Source organism: Eulemur rufifrons, chromosome 12, assembly GCF_041146395.1.
Source record: "Eulemur rufifrons isolate Redbay chromosome 12, OSU_ERuf_1, whole genome shotgun sequence".
Classification (NCBI taxonomy): domain Eukaryota; kingdom Metazoa; phylum Chordata; class Mammalia; order Primates; family Lemuridae; genus Eulemur; species Eulemur rufifrons.
Window position 1 is genome coordinate 22,410,236 of NC_090994.1, and position 16,482 is coordinate 22,426,717.

The window sequence follows — 16,482 nt, forward strand, 5'->3', positions numbered from 1 at the left end:
AATTTAAAGCTTGGCAATTATAAGGTAAATACTAAGATTATCCTTCAGTATTCATAAATATTAGCCACTACTAAAGATAACAGCACTTATGTCAGATGGGGATTCCAATGTTTTGCTTTATGTTCCAGCCTCTGAATGGTACTTTAAATACAAAAAAACCACATATTTACCATTTTATTTGAATATCAGGTTTACTGAAGGAAAAAGATGCATTGGAAATATGTCATAGGAAGATATACTTAAGACAAGGTCATATTTAAAGTATAATCACCAGAGAGAAAGGTAGCTAGCTGTAGGTCCTATAGCATCAGTTCTGATGACATCCTATAATTGTTCCTTATATCCCGTTGTGAAGAAGGGACAGAAAAAGATTCATTTGTCCTTCCAATAGTGATATCTGTAATTTTTCTTTCCTGCCTGTCAGTTGGCACAGCTGATACGTTTGGGTAGATCTTCAGTCAGGAATGGAAGGAAAGAAGCTCGGAGCACAATTAAGGACGCATGAGGTGGAAACAATCATTTGTTGGGGATGACCATTTTCTTTACTGTTTATGTCCACAGTGTCCAGAACGGACAACAATACCAGATGGCTGGACTCAGATAAGATATGTATAACAGCGACAAATTACCTCAAATTGGACATTTTCCTATTTAAGGCTTGATGGAATTGTCACCAAAGTAAACCAAATGAAAAGTAACTGAGTTGGTCATGCCCTATAAGATTTTAAGATTTTGAGCTATGGGAAATGGAAATTAGGTTTTGATAACTAACTCTAGCTTGTAGGATAAAATGGGGTTATGTGAAGGCTTCTTTGTGACAAGAGCCTTCCAAGAATGGCATTTAAATTAAGTGTAAAAATGCTGTAGATCTTGGGATACCGCTCTGATGGACCAGACTCCTAAGCTGTTAGCGGCCGACTGGCAATCCCTTTACCAGAACGTGTGTGTGGCACACAGCAGAGGAAAGGACTTGACTCCTCAGGACAGATCCCCGGGAGCAGGGCGAACCTGCGTGCTCGCCTGGAGGCAGAATACAGTGTGGCTGTGTCTTCACTCGTACCTTGGAAGGGGTAAAAAGGCCAGAATTTCTTGTTTTGTGCACGTTCCAGTTGAGAGGGCTGATTCACCTGTTCTCCACTGAGGTAGAGTCAATTGTTAAATATCAAAACAACAAGAATCACCAGGCTGCTTCTGTGCGGTGGGAAGTGCAAGTTTGTCCTGAAGTGGTCTGTGGCATTCTGCGTCAGTCAGAGGAGGGTAGTACTGCCTGTAGCAGACATAGGCAAACGTCATTCCGATCAGGGACCCGACCAGGACATCTACAGAGAGAGGAAATGGGGTCTCTCTTAATCATATTGGGCTCCTAAATCACATTAGATCCCACATGGTGTAAAACACATGGCCCTCCAGGTTACTTGTCGCAGCTAAAAAAAACCTAAATTCCAGATTTATGGTTACTTTAGGCTTTCTCAATTTGATTAGACGGTTACAGGATCATCATTGTCAGACTACTCTAAACACCAAATCAAAACGCATCTTTAGTTAAGTAAGTATAATAAGCCTTGTTCAGAGTTCACTAAATTAGAATATTTTTTAATTTAGAATAATAAAAGTTTACTTGATGCTGTTCATCTGTTTTCACCATTTCAAGAGTCCAAGAAGAAGGAATAAACTCCTCTCTTCACAAAAAAATTAGTTTATTCTTTAAAATAGGGCTCCTGAGGACCTCCAGGCAACACTGCCAACTTTTTTTGGACTCGTGGCTTTTCGTTGAAAATATTCTTAAATTTCTTTGGTTTAATTATAATAATACTGTTTTCTTGAATTTGACTTCTGGGTTTGAACTAAAACTCTTAGGACAATGAACTTGATTTTTATTTTGAGAGTAAATTGAACTTTGAGGTTTTAATTTCTTATAGATGCAGTTTAATTTGAATTTTTATGATGCTTCAAATAATGGAAAAATTAGGACATTCCTCTTGGCAGTCTCTTTAAAAGGTTAATTTTTGTCTTCCATATAGCTTTAAATGCATAGTCTTAGTATAGAACCTAGACCGTCCATACTCACTCATTTGTTCATTCATTCAGCAGAAATTTAGTAAGCATTTCCTCTGTGCTGGGTGCTAGGGATAAAATAATGAGTGAAATATGGAAGCTTCTATGGTGTGATCGCTTTGCTTACCTTGCCAGTGATGCCTGTAGTCACAGGTGCGGGACAGTGCAATCACAGCTGCAAGAAGTAGAGGTGACAGAAAGGCACAGAACCTCCAAGACTTCCCACGGCCTTGTGGTGTGAAGCAATGTAACTTCCCTGCCACATAGAAGGACGCAAAGGCCAGACCAGCAAATGCAACTGGAGTAGAAAAAATGTATAAGTAGTATATGTCTTAAAGGAAAGCTACTTCACTCATCTCTAAAAAGGTAGCCAGGGAGCTTGAGCGTATTTTATCCCTTTTTGGTATACTTCTGGCATAAATCATTGTGAGGGAAAAGGAAACAAAAGGAAAAATGGACTTTATGTCCCAAAGTTGATACTATTTTACTGAGAGTAGTTTTTGCAGTACTAGTTATAGGACTTCTCGATGCTTTAGTTTCCTCATCTATAAATGGGAACCATAAAAATAATAGTATCCACCTCACTGAGCTATTCTGAGATATAAATGAGGTAAGAAAATGCTTTAAAGCACCTGATACATAGTAAGTCTTCAATACAGTTAGTATTTTTATTACTAGTACAAGATTACAGGATCTAGACAAATAATGCTAATCTCATGAAGGTAGACTACTTCTCCACCCTCTAATATTTACTCAATAGTCAGGGCTTAGGCTTATGAAATTGTAGGGTTATTAAAGAAGGGGGTTTTCCAATTTCAAGAAACAAGAACAAGAATAGTCAGATGTTCCCATCCCTGCAAGCTTCCTAGGTTAAAATCAATGATGCAAAAACAGTAAGCACAGAAGTGGAGTGTGTATGATACTCATACAGGAAGAATGTCCACTAGGGAAGCTCTTTCTGCCTTCATTCACCACGTCCTTATCCCCCGTGCACGTCAAGTCAGAATGAGCTAGCCCGTCAGGGAAGCAGCGGTAGAAGAAATCTGGGCGTGGCCTGGAAGAAATAAGCACGGTTTGAACACAGATCATTTACAACTCCAGAAGTTATTTCTCAGTTGTAGCAGACACCAGTAATCCCACTAACTGTTGGTCAAGTAGTGTCCCAGACAAAAAATGTGACTGGATTAGGACAGTCCCCACACTAAGAGAAGAGCCTTACTTCTAAGATCAACATTTAAATTGGGGAAAAAAATTACCTTTTAGGGCAAAGAGTCAATTACACTGCAACTTCAGGAGGTGTTCTAGAGCAGCAGTCCCCAACCTTTTGGGCACCAGGGACCGGTCTCATGGAAGTCAGTTTTTCCACAGCCAGGCGTGGGTTTGGGGGGGTGGGGGGGATGCAGAGCTCAGGGGGTGATGTGAGGCCTGTTTCCTAACATCCCCGGGATAGAGGACCGCAGTTGTACAGGACAGACTCTGCTGTGGTTGCTGATGGGAAATGCAGTTCAGGGCAGAAAAGAGCCCAAGGGTCACCTGTAGGACTGAGGTACAGGGAAGGGAGTAAGTGCTGAATGAGAAAAAGAAGCCTAGAGTGAGAGCAAAGGAGAAAAGGATGCGAAAGATGTGTGACATTCCCACTGCCCATCTCTCCTGACGGGGTAGGCAGGGGCTGAGGCAAGCACGGGGCTGGCTCCTGCCACTTACCTCCCTACTATCAGTTTTACTGTGTTGGTAAAGACACCGTTCAGAGCCAGGGCAAGGCTGGCAGCTGCAAAGCAAAGAAACCACTGTTTTAGTAGAATCTGCTGAGGCGGACGGCTTGGTCATGCCTCGTTAAGACAGCAGCTATTCTGTTTCTGAGATAGGCGGAGTCCAGTCAGTTCTGAGCACAGAGCAATGATGGCTCTCAATGATTTCTCTGTGGTGCAGGGAGGACTTCAGTGCTAGGCCAAAGACGTTTCTGAGGCACAAATAATCCAGTGCATTTAGGCATGGCTTTAACCAAGTTCCCACAGAGCTGTTTCTTTCTCACAGGGTCACGAGTGGGGTCCAGAGGGTACACTTACTTTAGGAATGCAGAACTCAGTGGCCTCCACACAGGCTCCAGTGCCCGAACCCAACTACGTCCTGAGTTCCCAGCTCGAAAACGACACCACCAGCCAGAAGGGGTCAGGTCTTACCCAGGCAGGCTTGTCTGCTGTCCGTGGTGTCTGCCTTCTTGAGAAATCTGGCCAGGAAGATCAGAGACAGTGGGGAGAGAAATGCGATGACCTGAACCAGAACACGTCAGAGGTTAAAAAAAAAGAAAGGGAAAAAACCCTGCTAGTGTCAGTGGCTCCTGCAGGGAGGAGGGCAGGACTCTCATGGCAGACCTAGCCGGCCCTGGGAACAGCGCGTGCTGCCCACCTGCGGGCTGCGCCAGCGCACAGCACCGCCCGCACGACGCGGCTCAGAGCGCGGCTCCTGCGCCAGACTCGGGCCTTTCGCGCTCTAAATCTAGATCTCAGACATTGAAAAATCAGGAAGCAAAATGCTCAGCACATCAACAAAGGTAGCAGGAAGCTCCCTGCAGAGATCCTGTCGTGCTAGAATGGCCGTGCTGGAAGCTCCGGGCAGGCGGGGCGGTTCTCACGCACAAACATCGGCCTGCTGGGGAGATACTCCGCCTCCACGTGCGGATTCCGGTACAGCCACATCTCCTCCGGCTGGATGAGCCTCTGGAAGGGAGGCAGCAGCTCTGTGACCCTAGGGCGGAAACAGCAGGCGCGGGCCGTCGGCCGCCGTCCCCCGCTGTCCCCTCGTCCCCTCGCACCGGCCCGCCCGTGCCGCCCGAGCCCGCGGGCGCTCACAGGAAGGCGGCGAAGAGCGCGGCGCGCAGGCCCACCTCTGCCACCAGGGCCCCCGCCCGCCCCATCGCCGACGACGTGGCCGGCCGGGTGCTGGCGCCGCCGCGGGACCTGCTCCGCGGCCGGTGGCTTCCGGGAGCGGCGACTCTGGGCGTGGCTCCGAGGGCGTCGCGAGGAAAAGGCGGGCAGAGCCAGCGCAGCAGGGTGCTGTCCCCTCTCCTCGTGTCCGGCCAGGCAGCAGGTCGCCTTGGGGCCTGATAAACCGCCCGGATGGAAGCGACGCATGCAGTCCTCCGTGCCCCTCACCAAGCAGCCGGGGAGGCCGCACCATAGCCGGCAGCAACACTCGCCACGGCCCTTTCCTGGAAGTATGAAACACTAGGAAACAAAACACTCGCTTTCTCGGGCGCGTTTCTCAGCAGCGCAGCAGGTTCTGAAGGCTGAGGGTGGATGGATTCTGCGATCCAGTCTTGCCGCCCCGTGAGTCGCGGCAGAGAATTACAGACAAAGAAAAAGCCCACATGTGTAATTTGGGACGTACAGGACAATTTATTGAAGTCAATCTCAAGCAAAATCTGAAATCAGTGGAATGTCATTAAAAACCTTTCCAAATTAATCCTCACGGAAGCAAAAAACACATTTGAATTCCAAAGTATTTGTAAAATAAAAAAGGTAACATATCTCAGTAAATATACAAAAATTATGTTCCTACCAGCACGCACATCAGTAAGAAGCTTAAATATTACAGGCAATCCTAAATACACTATGACTAGCCAACAGTAAACTATCTATGTACAGGTTAACCAAGCTTTACGCGTTTCACACTATGCAATATAACATAAGCCAATCAACAAAATCCTCAAAATATTATATATCTTGAAGTCTATGTGGCAACATCAAGTCATTATACAGTAATGCCCTAGTGGAACACCCCCAGGGAAAATTAACACTAATCCCTTAGTGTGAAGAGCTAGCCAAGTCACAGAAACTCAAAAGAGATTGACTTTAGTGAATATTGATGCTTTGTTATTAAAGACTCAAGTCTCAAGTGATTTAGGCGAAATAACATTTCACAGGATCTACAAAGTTTATTACAGATAAACAAAGTACAGAAATAACCAATCTACAAAGATCATTATCATAAAGAACACCAGGAAATGAAAACGGAATCTGTAGGTATCTGTGTTTGTTGTGCAATATCACTCAAATGGGTACAAATAAATTTCATATCAATTCCAAATATGCACACACCCTTGTATATAAAAAGATGATTCTTATTAGCCAGTTGTAATAATCATTTAGCATCTTGGTTATTAGTGGCAATATGATTTTCTTAACATAGGGTATGTAACAGGACAAATGAGATAAAATAATATTAATGACAAAGTAAATGTTTTATCCAGTCCACTTCTATACTGACAAGAATACCTTATAAATACCTTGTAGGTCATCTGGCAGATACTTGCGAGCCACCTGCACACATCTCGTCTGCTGGCAGGCAGGGAAGGGGAGCGGTAGGAGCTGAGGTGCTTTCTCACTAAATAGCAGATGCAGTAATGTCACACAAGAAAACCAAGGACTGAATAAATGACTTTGGCAACTATTCTATTTTCCCTTTTTACTTACACGTTAATGACTTTTACGGCCTACTGAAGGACAATTCTCTTTCCTCCTCCCCCTTCATACCTATGTGCCACAAGCACCCAAACTTGTCACTTATGCAATGGACTGACAAAAAACAAAAACGGAAATAGTTTTTGAAAGACACAGGCTACGCACAGCATTTCAGGAGTGTAACGTTAAGTGCAATTTTTTGTTTTTTCCCTACATAGACACGTAGTAAAAGGAAAGAAGTGCTTGGGGATAGGGTTGACAAAATAAAGAACATACATAGGAAATATTCATAAAAATGCTGCTGGTATCTCATGCAGGAGTCTCTTCCTCAAATGTGTAAAATAAATCTGAGATCGCTACTGGGAACACTCTTTCCCATTCGCAGAACTTCGCCTTTATTCCAAGTTAAAGAGGATAAGAGACTAGGCTATTTTCAAAACAGTATACAAAACAATGCTTTCTACTTTGTAAATTTAAAAAGAAACTGTAAAATAAGGAGAATCTGAAGAGTTTCAAGTACTTAAAAAACCTGAATTCAATGAGGCAGAGGTCTCAATGTTAAAGTGACTACTTCGTACCTGCGGTAAACATTATCGTTCCCCTCCCTTACCCTAGAACCCCCTTTGCTCCTGGTAGCCCACCCCAGGTAAAAGTTGGTGAGATTTCAGAATGTTTAAGTTTTCAACTTTTCAATACTTGTGAATTCACTGCAAAGCTGTCTGATTATATCTGCTCCCTAGCCCAGCTAAAAATGGAAGCAAGTTCCACTTTTTGTTTGTTTACAAATAAGCAGAGACCAATTCTAGGTGGCCCTAGGCTGAAGGAAATTGTTCCATTTGGTCACTGCATGTCAACACCAACGTGGAAAATTTGGGGGTGGCTAGATGGATACATCAGCCTTGTAAAAAGCAATTCAAGTCTAGTCTGCACTGCCCAGCAACAAGACAACTTTCCAATGTCATCGCACCTCATGCAGACGTACATCAAATGTGAGCTTCCCAAGCTGTGATAACTGTTTTCTCATCCTTAGAGGACACGGCCTGTGGCAGGCAGTGCCTTGATTTTAAGGTGAATGCTAAAGGAAGAGCTTCGTATTTAGAAATGAAATGAAAGATAAGCAACAAGTCCCGGGCAGTCCAGAGATTCCATTCTGTTTAGATGGGCTGCTTCCAAACTGTTCATTGGATTTGACTCTGATTAGAACACACCATGCAAGAAACTACTCAAAAAGGAAACTCCACTTTGTGAACCAGGAAAGCCGGCCAACAGCTTGTCCCACTGAGAGTTCTTTACATGATCACATACTCAGTATCTCAGTCCCACACATTATTTGCTGGCATGTTTCCAAATACCATGCAGAAATGGCAGGCGGGAGCTGGGAGCAGCCCTGGTCCCTCAATTATTTTTTTATTTATTTTGATAGTTTTCAGATATGTTCTTGACTTGAACATGCAGAAATCTCCGAGTTTCAACAATTCCAGAACTCAGCCTATTCTACAGCTTAGGCCAGATCATTTTTCAGAATTAAGATAAAGTGGGAACTTGTTAAACAACAGTGAAAATAAAACCCACCTCACTCCTATCTCTAGCCCTGATCAGACATTCAAGACGCGATTCCCTGCCTCCAGCTGCTTCGGCATTCCAGGAATGAAGGGCCATCCACCCTCCCTCCTCAGCCAGCCACGCGGACTCCTCAGAGCACTAGCGGTCCAGCCCGCTGGCTGCACGGTGCCTGAGTTTCCTAGCGCGCTGATCCAGTTTCTGAAGCTTTATGCTGATTATCAAAAATCTTACATTCACTTCTTCCTTCAAACAATTAACATGAGGTTAAAAAATGCCACCATTATCCCATGCTGCTTTAAGTTATTTCATTTTTAGACAACAACAAAAACCAACTACTTACACTCTGACCACATATAGATTTAAAAGTTAACAAATACCAACTTCAGACTATAAGTGAGCAATGTCTTTTAGAATATTTCATTGGTGTAGCATAGGCAAGCACAATGTGTGTACACTTATGCACACATGAAGAACATTTTTCTCTCTACTTCCACAACCTGCATCCTTACAATATATAAAATAGGTGAACATTGGCACGAAGGAGGTGTGAGGAGATCTCCTTGGCACTGGCATGACTAAAACCACTTTTTAGACCATTAAAGAACACTCATGGACAAAGACTTCAGAGCTATGGTCAGCTATTTTGTTTACTCTGATATCTGAAATGGCGAAACAATATTACTAGTCATAAAAAAAAAAAAAAGATTAAAAAACCCCAGCAGAGCTCTGTTACAAGTATAAAAACAAAATGTGACACAATGAAGAAGCTGTGTAAAAATACTTAAACCTAAGGTATGTGCAGTATATAGGATGTCCCCTGGCTTACCATATAAAAGTTGTCAGATATTAAATAGCACTAAATCTAAAACAAAGCAAGGAGATAAGATTTCATGTTGAATATTGTTTCAACAAGAGTTGCATTTAGAATATTAAAGGAAATCCTTAGTAAGTTTAAAAACCCAAATGTTTATCATATATATAAAATAAAATTTTAGTATGATAAAACCTAGATTTTCTTAAATTATTTTTTAAAAGGACAATCAAACTATATAATTGCTCAAGAGCAAAGTTTAGTGTTTTGGTGAGTTGTATTGCATGTTACTTATCGCAACTACATTTCGTAACATGTATAGCATTTTCCATTTTGCTCTTTCTTTTGGGACATCTAATCAACAGAATTATTGGAAGCCCAATAAGTCACCTCAGAATTCATTGCTGGAATCAGGCAAATGGCAGTTTAGGAGCTTAAGTAAAAGAATTGTAGTGTTGGTTTTTTTGTTTTGTTTTGTTTTTTACAAGAGAAAATCCAGTATAATTGCACATTTACATACAAAAAAAGGAGGCACAAAACAGCTTTTTTCCTCTTCTTTCCAGAGAAGAGCTCTAAATTGATAAAAAAACAGAACACACATAATACAACTGAAGGAATGCACTCAAGCATCTACCCTCCCTACCTTCATAAGGTTACTAGGTGCTTCTTGAGGGAAAATAAATGCTACCAGGTACCAGCAATGGTAAGCAGTCAAAATTCACAGAGAAAGTTAACGTTCATTCAAGCTAACCCTAGACTTCTACTTAGTACAGTGTTACAACAATGTCTGACATTACTAATTATTTCATACAAGGAATACTGGAATATATATATTCCTAAGCATTAAAAGCAAGTGAGTTTTGTGAGCAGACATCTTGGTATACTCGCATCGGTAAGATTCAAGCATCACAGTCAACCACTTTTGCCAACATTGACTTTCTTGGGCGTTTTCTCCAAGTGCTTCCTAAGATGAAGTGTGTTTGTGTGGCTCTCATGACCCTGTAAAAGTAGAAGTTCTTCCCCTTACCCAGTGGGAGCAATTTTAAGTACTGGATAATATTAACACTAAATAGAAATTGTTTACATATAACTTGGGGATGGCCCTACTTTTACCACCAAAATCAGGAACTCAACCCAGGAGATCTATTCAAATACAATTCAAATTCATTTGTGTAGTTTCACCAAGAAACATGATTGAATGGTCAGCTGACAAAGGAAATGTTTGATTAGGAGAGGGAAACAGAGACAGAAAATAAAATGCCCATAATTCTCTCCAAGTCAGACCAAAGTCTACATTAAACTGGACAGAAAATGGTGCTTCTAGGATCCAACTTTTGGATTGTGCCTTTCATCTCCCTTTAGCTGCCTTTATCAGTGTGTCAGGATAACAGGAGTGACCATTCTAACCATGCATTCATAGCCACATAAACACACTTCATCAAAAAACCCCACCGTCAATGGAAAACATCTCAAAAATCAGGGAGCACATCCATTCTTTTTTTTTTTTCACCTCCAAAACAAAAAACACATTATATACCTTTCTGGATAAAGTTACCATATCACAAAGCCCACCTAGTTTAAGACCACAGAGGTAAAATCCATCGAGGCATGTTTTCAAGAGGCCAGATTTAATACTTCCACAGAGCCCTTCTCTAAGACTATGAAAAGCATTTTGAAGGGGAAGAGAAGTTAGCCTACCTACTGCTCAGTAAAGAGGTATATAAAGATTATCATACCCTTTTCTAAGAGGGCTTTCTCTGATTCCTACTTAAAACACACACACAAATACACTGATTAGACTATTTGAACTATACTTCTCAAAATTCCTAATAATGAAAATAAATAAAGGAATGATGGTTTCTTTTGCTTTGTACAACCAAGGAACACATCTTAGACTTTAAATTTATCTCATTAACAAAACTTTCTTTTATCTTTGTTCTTATTTTAAAAGCGAAGACATCTCTTTTCCCAGATGCAAAGGCATTGAAGCACAATAAAAGGCAAGAAAAGATCAAGGGAATTTAACCCTCCACAAAAGAATCCCTAAGCCAACAAAACAGAAAAACCAGACACCACCAACTGCTTCTGCCTGCATGAACTGGTTTCCCATTTTCGCTTTAGTAAGGCAGTTCTGATGGCAAAGGCTGTATGCACTGTAGAAGTCTCTTCTTTTTAAACGCATTCTCTATTTGCTTTTTTCATTTAAATAGAAAGGGGGGGATACCGCCCATTTATTCTTTTACTTCTTCTCCATGATCCTGTGATTCCCATTTACATTTTATCTTGTTCCAGTATTCTGGTGACACAGGAGATACGGGGTCATGTTCAGAGCAGCAGAGACGGCCTTCCAGTGCAGAAGGAACCAGAGCCCCCTTTTCATGATCTTTACAGAACGAATGTGGACAGAACTCACAGAAGGAGACAGCTGCACTGCCACACGCATCACACTGGTGCCACGGGCATTCCCACTTTCCTAATGCAGGGTGGGAGGAAGAAGGAAAAGTGCCCAAGTTAGTGCCTGTCTTAATTACCCATCCAAAACCCAAGTTCCCACCTTCGTCTCCAACTGGAGACAGAATTAAACTAAATACAACTCCATTTTTCAGCCAGTATAGATGCGGGTATATTATTTGGTATGGATGTGGGCTACTGGCAAAACCCAGTGCCATAGCTGCCAACTACCCCCCTGTGGTCATATGATAATAAATAAGACATTGATCCTTGCTGGCCCGCAGGGTACTCCCACTGTGTAGGGAGACAGCTTTTTCACTAGCATGGTATCTGTTTGCTATTGTTATTTGTTCTATTGAACGTTTCCCGTTCCGTGGCTCCTCTAAGGAGGGTGGAATATATTCTGAGTCGCACATAGTTGGCAAAGACCCAAATCAGAGAATGGGCTCTGCAGGCCTAGCTTACCATACGGTGGCTGCGTCAGGTTAAGGCATAAGAGGTGGTATGCTTTGGGACAGTCTTTTTTGTCACACATGACCAGCTCTCCACCATCCCCACATCGAAAACAGCAATCTTCATGCATATGCTTTGGTTCTGTTTTGATTTTTCGTCTCTTCTGCTTCAACTTAGCATTTTTTGCCTTCTCTTCAGCCGTTGACGCACATGCCGACTGGCAGGAAGAAAGGATCCCAGTTTCAGAGACTACAGACAGTGCACAAAGCCCGACTCGGGGAGGAAAACCCTACAACCTCACGTTCATTTGAATTCACGCTTAAAAACACCAGAAGGACTTATCTGGTAATGACACCATAACAAAAGTCTTTGTTTTCACTGGCTTTTGAATAGGGCACTTTTTTTTTTAATTGCAAGGGTGGTGGTAAACCTAAGCAACTTTAACCCATTTTAATGTTCAGACAGCCTGCTGAATTTTTTCACTGACATATAATTCATATACAACAAAATTCACCATTTTAAAGTATATAATTTAGTGATTTTTAGTATATTGTGGATTTTGAAACAGGTGTTAATTTGGATTTTGCTAATGGCAAATTCAATCTGAAATACAAATACATTTTTAGAACCTAACAGCCGTCACTGAAATAGGCTTCCCAGGATGGTCAGAGCCTGCACTCCTGGTGAACACAGCTGGTGACCACATGCTAAACCAGGGGCCCGATGGCCAGCATTTGCCTGAGATGGTCACAAACTAACTTCTTCGACAGCCCCTCGCCTTGTGCAACTGACCTTTGGCCGCACTCCTAGAAAACCACTGCAGTTATCCGCCCCACAGTGGCACTCTGTTCTGCCGTTGCCCAGACAGTCCAGGTTATAATTAAATGTCAACTCCATCCCTGAAACATGAGAGAAATAAATATTCATGCTCAAGTCATGGGGAAGAGAAACTCGGCCACAGACACACACTCATAATGAAAAAAGGAGACATAATTCGAACACGAAGATGTTTCCCTTTCCGATGTTCCACCTCATTTAAAACAGTGATGGTAAAAAAGAAAAAAGGGAAGAAAAACTGAACGAAAACATTCCCATCCACCAATTAATTACAGTAACACTATGTACCCTAAAAAGAATTCATATCCTTTTCATAGAAGTGGTCAAAAACAATGTAGTAGGGACTAAGAGTCTCTAATCTACGCTCAAGAAAAAACAGCTCGTAGGTTAGCCCTCTTTTCTAAAGCCAGTTCACGCTAGCTTCTCGATGAACACTATGACTGTGGAATTGTGACAATACTATTTCAGTAATTAATGCCTTATATTATGATCAAATAAAAGTTCAAAATGGGCCGGGCGAGGTGGCTCACGCCTGTAATCCTAGCACTCTGGGAGGCCGAGGTGGGCGGATTGTTTGAGCTCAGGAGTTTGAGACCAACCTGAACAAGAGGGAGACCCCGTCTCTACTAAAAATAGAAAGAAATTATATGGACAGCTAAAAATACATATAGAAAAATTAGCCTGGCATTGTGGTGCACACCTGTAGTCCCAGCTACTGGGAAGGCTGAGGCAGGAGGATTGCTTGAGCCCAGGAGTTTGAGGTTGCTGTGAGCTAGGCTGGTGCCATGGCACGCTAGCCCGGGCAACAGAGTGAGACTCTGTCTCAAAAAAAAAAAAGGTTCAAAATGAAGGCTTACTACATATACCAAAGATCCAGGGATTCCAACTAAGGCCTCCTACACTTTCCTTTAGCTAGGCTTAACTAACCCACAGTGAGTTCTAGAAACATAGTTTACATCTGTTTTAGGTACAGCATTTTTCTTCTCACCCATTTTTCTACAAACTTAACAAAGAAGAGATTTTTGCTATTAAGATGCTGGATGGGTAAGAAAAAATGGAAACAATAGCTCTGGCTTCAGTGGCTTTTATGTCTAATTTGAAACAGAACGATCTCACAAAGTAAAAAAAAAAACTCCAAAACCAAGAAATCAGTTGATGTTAACACAAGCTAATTACTTTTAAAATGTTTTTTAAAAAAAACAACATCTGGCTACATTGTACAAACAGCAATAATTTGGAGAATTAATTAATACCCTTTCTTACGTAAAGGCTCCTGCCAAGTTCCTTTTTGAGGACATAGATTTCTACCTCTTTGGGCAGGTAACACTTTCTAAGCACACTTTCTCATACTGGAGTAAGCACTTGGGCATCAAGCTGAAGAGTAATGTCCTGCCTCCAGAGGACACGCTTTCTTCCTAGGGAGGGGACCATGAGGAGCAAGTTACTTCTTTACCTGCAGGAATGTCACAAAGAGCAAAAAGTCCGACTCGAACATCTCCATTCACTGTCCACTTCTGTGTTTCACAGTTCGGATTACAACTGTGGTTCATAAAGCGAGAATAATTTCCTTTTGGGCCAGCATCAATGATACGGTCCTTCAGAAAGAAAAGAAAGGTACGTTTTACATAAAACTAAGTATAAGCCTCTTAGAAACACCCAACTCGGTCAAGGACCCCAAGGCAGCAGCACTTTGCTACGAGCTGATGTTTGACAACTGACAACTCTCAAAATGTGATGCTCCCTGGGCAATTTAATAAGTCCTCTACTTTATCTGATGAACTGCAAGTCAAAGTAATTAGGATGAAGTGGAATTTAGTCTCTCTTTAAGTTGGCTTCTAGAAAGACCATAGAACACTACCTAGAACATTAGTGGGCCACAGGTTTGGGAACGGTATTTCTGATTAGAGAGCTCAAAGTTCAGATAACTACTGTTTTGCTATCATCGCTCCTTTCCTGCTCTAAGTAGGAAGCAAAACTAGTATGGGGGAGACATGAGAGTTTAGGCCATAAAGAGGGAAGACGGAAAGATGAGAAACTTCTCCCCTGAAATGAAGACTTGCAGATACGTTTGATGGAAGGGTTACTGTATGGGATATATTCTCTAGTAGTTATCTGTTTCCTCTGTTTTTACTTAAAGTTCAAAATGCAGTACAAAGCTGAAGATTTAGGCCGCTGAATTTGAACTCTGATGATCTGGACGAGCTCCAGGGCACTGAGCCTCTCCGGTGTTGTCAGGGTGGCTGGAGGGGCCCCTGGCAGCGAGGACGAGAGTGCAGGAGCCAGACTCCCTCGGTTGTAAAAATGGCATTTTAATTTATGATTATGAAAGTTGCAAAACTTTCAAACAATGACACATCAGTTAAAATACTTCTTTTAAATGATCTCTGTTTCCTATTTTAATGATATTCTGAATCTTAGTTTTAGAGATAGCTTGGAACATAGGAAACTTGGGTACTAGTCTTGGCTTTTTTTTTTTTTTTTTTTTTTGAGACCGAGTCTCACTCTGTTGCCCGGGCTTGAGTACCGTGGCGTCAGCCTCACTCACAGCAACCTCAAACTCCTGGGCTCAAGCGATCCTCCTGCCTCAGCCTCCCGAGTAGCTGGGACTACAGGCATGTGCCACCATGCTTGGCTAATTTTTCTATATATATTTTTAGCTGTCCATATAATTTCTTTCTAATTTTAGTAGAGACCGGGTCTCGCTCTTGCTCAGGCTGGTCTCGAACTCCTGAGCTCAAACAATTCACCCGCCTCGGCCTCCTAGAGTGCTAGGATTACAGGCGTGAGCCACCTCGCCCGGCCTAGTCTTGGCTCTTAAAACTTTTTTTTCTTTTTTTCCAATCTTAGATCCTTGGATTGGCTCTTAAAACTGTAACAAGATGTTCAACAAATCACTTATCATGGCCAGACCCCCGTTTCTTGTCCTCTGTAAATCAGAGAACTGCTGAGAAAATTAAATGAGATAATGGATGTAATGGGCATCGAACAGGTCTTACAATTACATGGATTAAACCAGCAGTTTTACTGTCATTTTTGTCATGACAGCAGTCATTATTTTCCTAACTTACAAAAAAAAAAAGTTTAAGTATACAGAATAATTTAGAGTTTTTGCTAAATCAGAACTTTACTGGGCTGACTCTCTCTTTCAGTAATAGACGCTGAGGCCCAGGCCTTTCGGTGACTAAGAAGAGCTGGGACTAAAGTCCAGACACGCTAGGCCTGCTCCTGGCTCTGTTTTCACTCACATGCTGTCTCACACGACACGTGCAAGGCTCCCATAATCACTCTGTACTCTGGCATAATTAGCATATCCTAGTACGTAGCCCACTGGCTACTGCAAATCATTATAACTTGCCTGAGAAAAAAATCAAATTAAGAGAGACTGGGTTCAACCTAGAATTAAGAAACAAAACCAGAAAATTCCTTTTTCTTACCAAAAAAAAAAAGCAATTTTACCTTGGTAACAGTTAACATATAAAAATTAGTTACACTGTTCTCGTTGGCTCGCTTGATTCGCAATCTGCATTCTTCTTCATCGATTAATTCACCGACATACTCATTTACAAATTCGCCCTGCAGAGAGACATGCAATATGTAACTGTGCTATATTAAAAAGCATCTCTTAATACATGCATAACCCAAGATAATTAACTAAAAAGAATCCTGAAAATATAACTTCAACCCAAGCAATAAATGGTCAGACATGGAGGGGGCACTATTTTTCTTGTCCAAGTGCCTGCAAGAGTGGTTACCTGCTTGCCTTTCTTACTGACAACCCTACCTCTATTGTCCAAGGTGACACCACAAGGCACCACTGGGATCGGGGGGGCAGGAGGGGGCAGTCTTTGAAGC

The 16,482-nt window shown here is 42.0% G+C and overlaps 2 protein-coding genes across 6 annotated transcripts in view; both read right to left on the reverse strand.

Moving 5' to 3' along the window:
* Positions 1-172: 172 nt before the first annotated feature.
* On the reverse strand, positions 173-6,349 carry PLPP5 (phospholipid phosphatase 5). 5 transcript variants are annotated; one of them, XM_069484984.1, is made up of 7 exons: positions 4,905-5,039; positions 4,692-4,800; positions 4,236-4,272; positions 3,760-3,823; positions 2,985-3,109; positions 2,183-2,353; positions 229-1,319 (listed from the first exon to the last, which is right to left on the reverse strand). In XM_069484984.1, exons 1-7 carry the CDS (start codon positions 4,967-4,969, stop codon positions 1,156-1,158), a joined length of 735 nt encoding a protein of 244 aa, XP_069341085.1. In that variant the 5' UTR covers positions 4,970-5,039; the 3' UTR covers positions 229-1,155. The 5 variants fall into 5 exon arrangements, with proteins under 5 accessions (XP_069341082.1, XP_069341085.1, XP_069341084.1 ...); XM_069484983.1 differs by having other exon boundaries at positions 4,236-4,326; XM_069484981.1 differs by having other exon boundaries at positions 173-452; positions 4,236-4,326; positions 4,692-6,349.
* Positions 6,350-11,120: 4,771 nt separating this feature from the next.
* NSD3 (nuclear receptor binding SET domain protein 3) overlaps positions 11,121-16,482 on the reverse strand; it is a 98,274-nt gene continuing 92,912 nt past the window's right edge. Inside the window, exons 21-25 of the mRNA XM_069484976.1 lie at positions 16,087-16,203; positions 14,084-14,225; positions 12,586-12,692; positions 11,806-12,010; positions 11,121-11,362 (exon numbers count right to left, since the gene is read on the reverse strand). Of these exons, the coding sequence (XP_069341077.1) occupies positions 11,121-11,362; positions 11,806-12,010; positions 12,586-12,692; positions 14,084-14,225; positions 16,087-16,203 (813 nt within the window). The remainder of the gene's footprint in view (positions 11,363-11,805; positions 12,011-12,585; positions 12,693-14,083; positions 14,226-16,086; positions 16,204-16,482) is intronic.

Coding starts and splice junctions, on each gene's coding strand:
- PLPP5 (XM_069484980.1), bottom strand. CDS start 5,186: ATGCGTCGCTTCCATCCGGGCGGTTTATCAGGCCCCAAGGCGACCTGC. Junction 3,824..4,235: donor CAGCAGACAAGCCTGCCTGG/GTAAGACCTGAC, acceptor TTTGCTTTGCAG/CTGCCAGCCTTGCCCTGGCT. Junction 2,354..2,984: donor CCCTAGTGGACATTCTTCCT/GTATGAGTATCA, acceptor TTTCTACTCCAG/TTGCATTTGCTGGTCTGGCC.